Source organism: Phalaenopsis equestris, unplaced genomic scaffold (assembly GCF_001263595.1).
Source record: "Phalaenopsis equestris unplaced genomic scaffold, ASM126359v1 Scaffold001343, whole genome shotgun sequence".
Lineage (NCBI taxonomy): Eukaryota > Viridiplantae > Streptophyta > Magnoliopsida > Asparagales > Orchidaceae > Phalaenopsis > Phalaenopsis equestris.
Window position 1 is genome coordinate 565,904 of NW_018165782.1, and position 10,780 is coordinate 576,683.

Consider the following 10,780-nt stretch of genomic DNA (forward strand, 5'->3'; position numbering starts at 1 on the left):
ATATATACATGCATGTATGTACTTATATTCATTATGTCGTTGTTCCGCTCGTTCCGCTCTGCTAGGGTTCCGCCCCATGGCGAACCATAGATATAAAATGTCGTTCCGCTCGTTTCGCTCTGTTAGGGTTCCGCCCCATGACGAACCATAGTGTCTCGCATTGCTTCTTTTCTGCTCTTGAATTCAACGTCGTTTCACGTCGTCTGCTTCGTCTCGGTGGTCTGCTTCCATTCGCGTCATCTGCTGCGTTTGTTGTCTACGCCTCATCTGTGACAGAGCTGCTCGAGACAGACCCTTGTCGTCTGCTCGGCTCAGAGCGTCTGCGAGCCACTCGACTTCGTTTGAGTCGCTCGTCGTTCTGCTCGGCTCAACGCGCGAGTTTGCGACAGAACCGCTCGTTTTAGCCTCTAGCGTAGGCGTCTGCGACAGATCCTGCATGCTGCAGTTTGGCACTAGCTGCGGTAATGACCTCAGGGCTTTCTTACGCCGCCCCCCTCACCGGTGATAACCCCGCCAAACCCTCCTATACTACAGTGTTTCACAAACACAGCTCCCCTTTTCACCTCGCAGATAGTGCGGTATTCCCACAGAGTTACCATGATTCTGTTGCAGGAAATGACGATTGCAATCTCATAAAAAAGTAGAGAAAAAGACAGACAAACCAACAATTTTCTTCTATGATGCTGAAATTTTAACTCGTGCAGGAAAATACAAATTTACGTTAGTTTGAAACTAAAGTTTCAATTAGGTTGCCCGAAGATGGAGATCATTAGGAATGTTTTTGAAGATTTCAAAGTAGTTGGGGATTGATAGGTGGGCCATTTTGATTGAAGACATGTCATGATACAACTCAGCACACAAGATGATTACACGAGGATTTTCTCAAAGAAATTCATCACAATTGAGGGCAAACATATGAAATTGCTCAAATGGACCCCTAATTTTGATCTCAGTCAAGAACCCCCAATTGCACCTATCTGGTTCTCATTACTTGAACTCAAACTTTATTTCTTTGATCAACCTATTTTATATACAATTGAGACTATCATTGAAAAACCTTTGCAGACAATTTACCTACAATTCATCTCTTAAGACCCTCTATTGCAAGGATTTTTATTGAACGAGATATTACACTACCGGATGTAGAAGTCTGGCTTGAATCTGCTCACAATGATTATTGGCAAAAAATCATTATGGAACAAAAATCATACTACTACAAGCACTGCAAAATGTTTGGACACCCGCATGAGAAATGTTTCAAATTGCACCCACAGTTGAGAACCAATAGTCAAAAGCAAGAACACACTGTTAGCGCACCCCGTGGGCCTAAACACGCTCCAACAAACTTGATGACAACCAACCTGAGGAGGAAAACACCACAAGACAGGAGTTGGTGTCTGCCCCTGAGATCCCTTCTCTTGACTATACTATAATGGATAATGTTCGAACTGAAAATCAGGATAGTCCCGCAACTCCTATTCAGGAAGCATCAGGTGCAGATGTAACAATTCACACTTCACATACACTGGAACCTATCACGGCACACTTCACATACACTGGAACCTATTGCGGTGGCAACGACTGTCTTTCCTCCTACTGCGGTTCAAACATTAAATCAGATCGAGGATCATATGAGCCAGTATTTAGATGAGGAATGCATGTTTACACTTCTCGTCAGAAGAAGAAGCCAGGGGGCTCACTCCAACTTGAAAACTTAATGGATGATACTTTGGTGACTCCTGACAATGACACAACTCTTCAAATCTTGTTATCTGGTTCCGCTCCTAAAACTAGAGGAAGAGGCATGACAAAACTGACTCGTCCCTAGCTACTGTTTTCTGCATGTTTTAAATTTGTTTTTTATTTTTTTGAGTCTATTTGTATCTTTTGATGGAGTTTTTATGTACTTGTATAGTATGGGTAGGGTGTTTCTTTGGACTCTTCTCATACAACCTTTATGTATCCTTTTCTATTTCAATAAAATCAGCCCTTGGGCTTTTCATATATATATATATATATGTATATATATATATATATATATGTATATATATATATAGATAGATAGATAGATATTGATAAGATGTGCTTCTTAGAGTAAAATACCATGTGCTTAAAATTTATGGCTAAGGTAAAGTTCCTTTACAACAGTATCAAATAATAGGATCTTTTTTAGATTTTAAAATAAATTTTGTAAATTGTGATCAGATCGATATAGCTAAGTGTTGCGATAAAAATGTCACTTATAGTCTTGCTAAGTGTGGCAAAAAATAAGAATTTTAAGATGAATATATAATGATCATGTTAGAGAGAGAATGATACTAATTCGTATATGGGGTAATGTAGTAAAAAATTGACTTGTGATTTGGGTTTATACCATGATAGCGTAACATGCACTAATACAACCATGTTGACAAAGTACTTGTGGAAGAATAAGGAAAAAAATGGTTTTAGATTGTAATAATGTTAGAGATTGTGCAAAATAGATTTGACACTTTTTGTAGCACTTGGTATGAATAAATGGATGAGTAGGTTCTGTAAAATTGATCTAAATTTGTTAGGATTAATGTTAATTGCAATGATGATTTTCATGTCCATGTATGCTGTTTGTTGAGAAAATACACATGCCCTCTCACATATCCGTGTACATGTGTGCCCCTATGCATCTTTATGGATCACTGTATTGTTATTAGTATACATATTTATATTTGTGTCTAATGTTATACATAGAGAGAGTGATACTTATATTTGTAAATGCAAATATATAGGACTTGTGTTCGTCCATGCAAGGGTAAACATATAGTGGCCTATTTTGATGAAATTGAAGCAAACCCTCACCTTTTAAAAAACTGGGGGCATTTACATACATACCACACAATCTGTATATATTTACATATCTAACACCCAAACTTTTGATATTTCATACATAACACTCAAATCATTCAAATTGTTTAAAAAATACCAACTATCACTAACTTTTTTAAAGCGAAGTACACCCTTCTACACCCTTCTACACCCTTCAAGCATATTTTTTTGATGTCAAAGTGTCATAAATGTTGATATGCCACCAACAAATTTTCATCATCCGGCACGAATCTTGGTACAATTTTTGAACAAGATACATTCAAACTTCGATTAAGAGTCATCCGGAGCTCCGATTTCAGCAAACTTATAGTCAAACTGATCGGCTCGATGAGACGGACCTAATGATATGAAAGTCAGTCCAATCCGAGTCAAATCAAGCCCAGATCAAATCATTAAACCAGTATTAGAGGATTTCCAGAGGCATTTTAAAGGTCAAACAAATGTCAAATTTAGCGAGTTTATAGTCGAATCGAGCGTCTCGAAAAGACGAATCCAACGAGCCCAAGATTGCTTAATTCCGACATCGTTAAGACACTCAAATGCCCATCAAACGTCATCTGATCAAGGGAAGCTCTCCGGACCGTTCGATCAAAATATTTCATATTCTTGCATTAATTGCACTCAAAATACTATAAATAGAGCATCACCCCTCACTTGTAGGGGAGGGGGCTTAAGAGAGAACTTGAGGCTTTGAGAAGGAGCTCAAGTCCAAGATCATCCTCGTCATCGTCGATCGCCGTCGACTACCACTGATCGGCGACAACCACCGCCGACCTCTGCCTCTACCCCCCGCCGCCCACCCCCGTTCATCATCAGCCACCGCTTGCCCTTGTCAACCACCGTCGAACACCGCTGATCGCCTCCAGTCACCGCTAACCTCCGTCGACCACCACCGTCCGTCATCAACAACCGCTGACCTTTGTCGACCACCGCCGACCGTCATCTATTGTCGTCGACTACCGTTGATCACTGCCGGCCTCCGTCAACCACCGCTTACTAGACGCGTTATAACGTGGAAAGCTAGTAACCATTTCCCGTCTGTGGGACAAAAGGGCATCTGTAATTATCATCTTATAGTGAATTTTTAGAACTGGGCTAGATCCTGTGGTTTTTTCCTTTTTACGGGTTTTTCACGTAAAAACTTTTGGTGTGATCACAGCTCGATTCATTTTTATCTGAGTGTGTGCTGAATTCTCGTGCAACGCTAAGACGATAATCCATTACTCTACCGCCACGAATTTTCTAGCACGCATCAAATATAAATATTAAATTTTAGGTGTTTGATATGTAAATGCATAAGAATTGTATGGTTTGTATGTAAATTGCCCAAAAAAATCCTCTTTAATTGCCACACATAAATACATACTAAGCACTTGATGCACGGTAAAGTTGTTGATGGACTTTTTCTTTTGGTATCTTCTATTTTTAGTACTTTCTTCTTTTAGAATCAACTATTGTTGGTAATTTTTATTTCCATTTTCTAGCCTGAGGATTTTGTGACTTTCTTAATGTGATATCCTTCCCCTGCTATTTATCTTGTTACTGGGTCTTAAAAAAATGAACATGAATAATTATTTTTCCCCCTCTTCGAAACTCCAATCTAATTTTGTCAATTGTTTGCGGGTTCTGTAGCTTTACTCCTACCCCACTCGGGTTTGCCAAATGCCATTGTCTTCGTGACCAACCTTTTGTGAGACAGTCGTGATTTGAGCTAGTTGGGAAGACAACAACTAGATTACGACGTTCAAAGACCCCCTCATGATATGGTCACGATTAAAACTAGCTGGGAAGACAACATTTGGATTACTACGTTCAAAGACCAATTGTGATACAATCACGATTAGAGCTAACTGGGAAGACAATGACTAGATTGCGATGTTCTGAAAACTGATGTCACCTGATTCAACATTTGAGGGATTTGGATATGCTTCCACTAGGTTTTGATGTTGTAGCATCCTCACGATTCTTTCATCGAGGGTTCTAGACTTGCCTCGACAGAGGATTTCAGTTCCTTATTCTTGATGCTTTTCTTTGATATTGTAAGTTGTTGCTCAACACGAGGCTTTTTTTCGGCATGGACTTTCTTCCCCACCTTTGATTCTCTCTCTTTTGCCATTTTTTGTTTTTCAGCGGTGGGCTTCTTAGTGGGAAGCTTCTTCACTGGTTTCATCTTGGTTTTCGACGCCATTGGAATTTATAATTTGAGGGAAAAAAGACTTGTTCTTTCTGTTCCTCTAGTTTTCACGGAGAAAGCTTCTATTCCCGAGTGTTGTGAATCAGAGAATAAAACTGGATCCGAAGTAGGCCCATCAAACACTCAAATCTGTTTCAACCCTGTCGGACTCTTCTTCATTGGAGTCATCTCTGCTAACTTCTCCTCTACTTAGTTTTAAACTTGAAAATAACTCGCAACTGAAATTGACTCGAATTTTCATGTCATACAAGTTTGCGATGACTAGAGCCCAAATATATCTACCGTTTTTACTGGTCCTACTAATTCCAAAACCAATTCCCCTACTCATGTTGGTGTGAGCATTGCAAAAAATCATCACATATGAAGGAAACACGTTGGAAGTTTTACGGCAAGCCCATAAATTGGAAATCAAAATATAAACATGAAGCTCAGGTCTACCAAGCCAATGCTGATGAAACTCTAGAGTTTCTACCAACTTAGATGTGATACCTTTCACCAAGAAACAAGTATAGCACTTGAAAAAACTATTTCAATCTCAAAAATTGTCACTGCCTCTCTCTTGCTCTTTAGTAAGGGTAACGCTCTAGCCACTGCATTATTATATGCCAACCTTAATTTTTTTTTGTCATTTTTGGATAATTGATTCTGGCGCAATTGATTATATGATTGATTGTTCAAAATTATTCTCATCTTATAGATCTTGTGCTTGCAATGAAAAGGGTCAAAATTGTCGATATTTTCCTTTTGGTAATTATCGGGATAGGAACTGTCAAACTCACATTATTGTTAACTCTTCGTGATATGCTTTCTGTTCCCAATTTGTCTTGTAATCTATTGTCGAGTAGCAAAATTATTTTTGATTATCAGTGTTAAGTTAATTTTTACACTTTTTATTGTGAGCTTCATGAATTGACCACTTGGAGGATGATTGACAGTGCTAAAGAAAAGAGTGAACTCTAATATTTTGATGGACTTGATGTGAATAAATAATGTCAAAGTAGTTTACATTCTGATTTGTTTCCAAAGATAATGATATATGTTATGACTTTATAGGTTTAAGTTATTCCTAGTTTCTATTTTCACCAAAGGACTTTTAGATCTAGTTTGGAGTTCCGTGTAAGCAAGTGGGCATGATGATATCAATGCTCTAACTTGAGAGAGGTGCCGGAATTTTCCTTTTGGTATCTTCTATTTTTAGTTGTTTCTACTTTTAGAATTAGTCATTGTTGATAATTTTTATTTCTTTGTTCTAGTGTGAGGATTTTGTTGCTTTTCTAATGTGGTGGTTTTCCTTTGTTATTTATATTTTAATTGAGCTTTAGGAAATTAAAGAGGAATAATAATTTTTCCCCTCCCAAAATAGACAGTTGTTAACATAAAAGTGTTTTGAAGTTTTAGAATATATTGTCTTGTGTCTTGGGAGTCTCGTTCATGTTATTTGTGTTGTACCAAACATAAAAAATACATATTCTCCTTTGTAAGTTTATAAAAAATCTTGAACGAGCAGAGACTTAATATCAATTATCAATTATCATGCATGACCACGAATTTGTGCAGTTTTGAAGAGCTAACAATCAAGTGATTGAATAAATAAGGGACCTTGCCGTCACTTGTTTTCTTTTTATTTTTTAATTTTTCTTTTGTTTTTAGAAAGTATTTGATTGGTATAATTTTTCAAGTTTTTTTTAGTTTATTTAAAAAAAATCAACTTATGTTTAAAAACATGTAAAAAATATTTTGTGTTTTTAAAAATAACTAGCTCAATCAAATTTATTTTAATTCAAATCCAAACACAAACAAAATAAAAGAAAAATAAAAATAAAGCACAAAATAAAATTCATCCCAAATGGCCCTTAGGTTATATTGATATCTGAAAGATTGTTGATGTGGTATCTCAATTTTTATCATTTCCTCTTATTCGGATGAAAATTGCCATATGTAGCACGATAGAACGAGCAACAATAGACGTTCAAGAAGGCACGAAGTTCCAGTCTCTGAAGCCATTGATGGTGGTATGAGTAAAGCTGATATAGCGGAAGCTCAAAAGCTAGAAAAGCTGCTAAGTTATCAGGACAAAGTTATGGAACAAACTAAGGATAAAAAGAATGCGTTGGAAGCTTATGTATATGATGTTCGCAATAAGGTAATCCCAATGCACTTCTCATTTGTTTTTTTATCCAGGAAGATTTATATACATGACTTAATTCCTATGAGTTTACATATGGCACCTGAACTTCAAATTTTACATATATGTCACCTTATCTATGTATGAAAATATGTATTTCACTTTTAAATTAAAATACCGATATTTTTGATGTGATAATGAAAAATTTGGGCGGTATAAATGTGAAAAAAGTGAAGTTTAGGTATTACTTTTGTAAATAAATAAGAATTGGGCGGTATGTTTGTAAATGCCTTTTTTCTGTAATAGGAATTTATTGATTAATTCTTTTATGAAAAAAAAAAAGCTTTTTGAGACTTATAGAAGATTTACAACTGATAAAGAGAAGGAAGACATCTCGGGTATTCTACAGCAAACTGAAGAGTGGCTTTATGAGGATGGTGTCGATGAAACTGAAAAGGTCTACACGGCCAAGCTTGATGAATTAACAAAGGTAATAGAGACGTTGATATATATATATATATATATATATCTGTGTGTGTGTGTGATGATTAATGTTTCAACTATCTTTTTTAATAAATCAAGTTAACATACATTTAAGTCGTTTAAAATATTATATAGACGTTATGCATTTCACTCTTTTGTTGTTATGTATTTATCATGACTTACATGTTTATAAACATTCATTTAGTTTATTTTAATTTATTCATCTAGCAAAAATATCAACAAGAATAAATTCAACTCAAGTAACTTCGATGAGGCTAACTATGATATAATGATATTTGGTTAGAGGAAACAGTCAAAATAGTCTTTTGACTGTTTAAATGTAGTAGTTTTAGTCCCATGGTCTATAACAATGTCAAATCAGTCCCCAAATTATTTAAATTGGGGCTGAAATAGTCCTCCGCGGGAATTATTTCAACCTACATTAAAAGGGCTTGAGATTAAATTGATATTTTTATATACTATAAAACTAAAATTTCCCCCTACAAAAAATTTAAGGACTATTCTGATACTTCTCTCTATTTGTTTATGATTCCAATTCCACTACGTTTTTTTTTTTTTTGGCGGTTTCATACGGCAAGCTTTGAATGGTTATATATTCTTTCGTGCAGTTGGTTGATCCTATTGAGAACAGATACAAAGATGAGGAAGCTAGAGCTCAAGCGGCCAGAGGTCTTTTGAATCGCATTGCTGAGCACAGAATGGCCGTAAAATCACTTGTTGGATGTGAACGCGACGAGGCAAGTTGTGTGTTTCAATGCATATTTGGCAGTGAAATAATGGTATATTTTATGTTCGCAACCCATTTTTGGCATCTCATTTCAGATCATAAATGAATGTAATAAAGCCGAGCAATGGCTTAGGGAGAAATCTCAGCTACAAGATGAACTGCCCGAGAATGTTGATCCTATCCTATGGTCCCATGAAATTAGTAGAGCAACAGAAGCCTTGGACAAGTAAGATTTCTATTTTCTTATTTCTTTTTATCTTCCGTGCTATCTTTCATTTTGAATATATATATATATTTTTTCAATTTGATTTTATTTTGACTTGTTTTCCTAGTATACATAGCCTAATTTTTGACAACTCAAGATCTTTCACTTTGAAATTCATGATGAAAAACTGTATTATTGCATGATGCAATAATTATTTGGGGCATTTACAGATGCATGTACATATTACTTTACTTTTTTACATTGATACCGCCCAAATATTTCTCATCACATAAAAAATGTCACCTTTTTAATTTAAAAAAAATGAAATACACATTTTCATGCACAAAAAAGGTGACATATATGTAAAAATTTAAGTTTAGGTGTTGGATATGTAAATACATAAGAACTGAGCGGGGTATGTTTGTCAATCTTCCAATTCAAGAAACAAAACTATTGGGAAAAAAACTAGTTTCCTTTATGTCAAAAAGTTTCATTCTTGCCACTATTAATTTTCTATATCAAGTTCATGTTGAAGATCATAATCATGGATCTATAACCTAAGAAGAATTTGGTGATCACATTTGATCATTTTTTTTTTTAAGGCTGTTGATGAAGAAATGGATAGCCTGTAATGCCCCTCACTAACGTTACTACTTTAACATGTTTTATTTTAAATCATTTTCAAGGAAATTGTTCTACATATTTTTTATAATTGCTAGCCAATTTTCATTTAATTACACTATTCCATCATAGAAATGTCTTAACTGTAGATATGTAAGTGGATCTAGATTTTTTATTTTTAGGGAAGGGTTACACATATACCCTCTCAATCTTATGTATTTACATATCAAACACAAAACTCCAATTTTTACACACACACACACACAGATATATATATATATATATATATATATATATATATATATGCCACATCACCCGTGCATGAAGGGGTGTATTTCACTTTTTAAAAATTGAAGAAGTGTTATTTTTTTACGTGATAAGAAAATTATGGGCGGTGTAAATTTAGAAAGCAAAGTTTATATGTGGATATGTAAGCACATGTTAATTGGGTGGTATTTATGTAAATGCCCCTTTCTATATAAAAAATAATTAGGGGCATCTACATACATACCACCAAATTCTTATGCAATTACATATCTAAACTCCTAGACTTAAATTTTTACATTTATATCACCCCAATCTTCCATATCACATCAATAATGCCTTTTTAACTTTCATGCATGTAAAAATTGTAGGTGTTAATATGTAAATACACAGGAAAAGAGTGGCATGTATGTAAATCTTCCTTTTATTCTGTACTCATTTCTCTGATATGTATTTCTATAATATCTGATCAGAAACTGCAGAGATATCCTGCGAAGATCTAAAGATTCTCCATGTAGACCGGAGGATGAGAGGGCCTCTGACCACTCAGGTTGACCTGACAAGCATGCAGGTACAGCTTTAAACACTGTTATAGAGATACATGCACGTTAAGAGCATCTAATGATTTATCAGAGGACGCATAATACTAAAAATTTGCATTTTGGTAAAATTTATTTCCATGCATTCTTTTTTTGAGTTATCAAATTCGCGTATTTACACGAGCCATGTTCAAATTGCTGGGAACATAAGCAAAAAATATGTGCTGGAGTTTTATCTTGAATTTTGTTGTTTGGTTGGTAGTTTTAAAAATAAATGTAGAATGGTGTTAGTTTAGTAAATATTGAATACTAGATAGCTGGCATGCTCGTAAAATAAAATAAAAAATTTCAAAATATTAGATTTGAGCTCTCAATACTTAAAAAATAAGGTAATGGGGATACAAAAATCTTGCCATAGTTGTCAACTCTTTTCAACTGCATACAATCTCAACACAATGTATACAACAAAAGAATCTCAAAAGTTAAATTTGAGCGTAAGCTTTTATCTTTAGTGGGGCTGTCAAATTGGCTCGTTTGCGAACAGGTCGTGAAGAAGCTAATGTTCGGCTTGTTCGCTGAGTTAACGAGCCAAACATGAACAAAGACTTATTCATTCATGTTTGGCTCGTTTTGTTCGCTCGTGTTTGGCTTGTTAAGAAGCTCGTGTTCGGCTTGTTCGTTAAGTTAATGAGTCAAACACGAACAAGACGTATTCATTCATGTTTGGCTCGTTTAGGCT

General features: G+C 35.3%; 1 protein-coding gene across 2 annotated transcripts in view; it reads left to right on the top strand.

The window, feature by feature from the left end:
* LOC110034100 (heat shock 70 kDa protein 16) overlaps positions 1-10,310 on the top strand; it is a 43,533-nt gene extending 33,223 nt beyond the window's left edge. Inside the window, exons 5-9 of one of the 2 annotated variants that reach the window (XM_020738363.1) lie at positions 6,999-7,199; positions 7,525-7,671; positions 8,294-8,422; positions 8,508-8,638; positions 9,976-10,310. In XM_020738363.1, the coding sequence (XP_020594022.1) occupies positions 6,999-7,199; positions 7,525-7,671; positions 8,294-8,422; positions 8,508-8,638; positions 9,976-10,057 (690 nt within the window). In that variant the 3' untranslated portion in view covers positions 10,058-10,310. Of the gene's footprint in view, positions 1-6,998; positions 7,200-7,524; positions 7,672-8,293; positions 8,423-8,507; positions 8,639-9,975 lie in introns of those variants that run through there. The other variant, XM_020738364.1, reaches the window with a different exon arrangement.
* Positions 10,311-10,780: the final 470 nt, after the last annotated feature.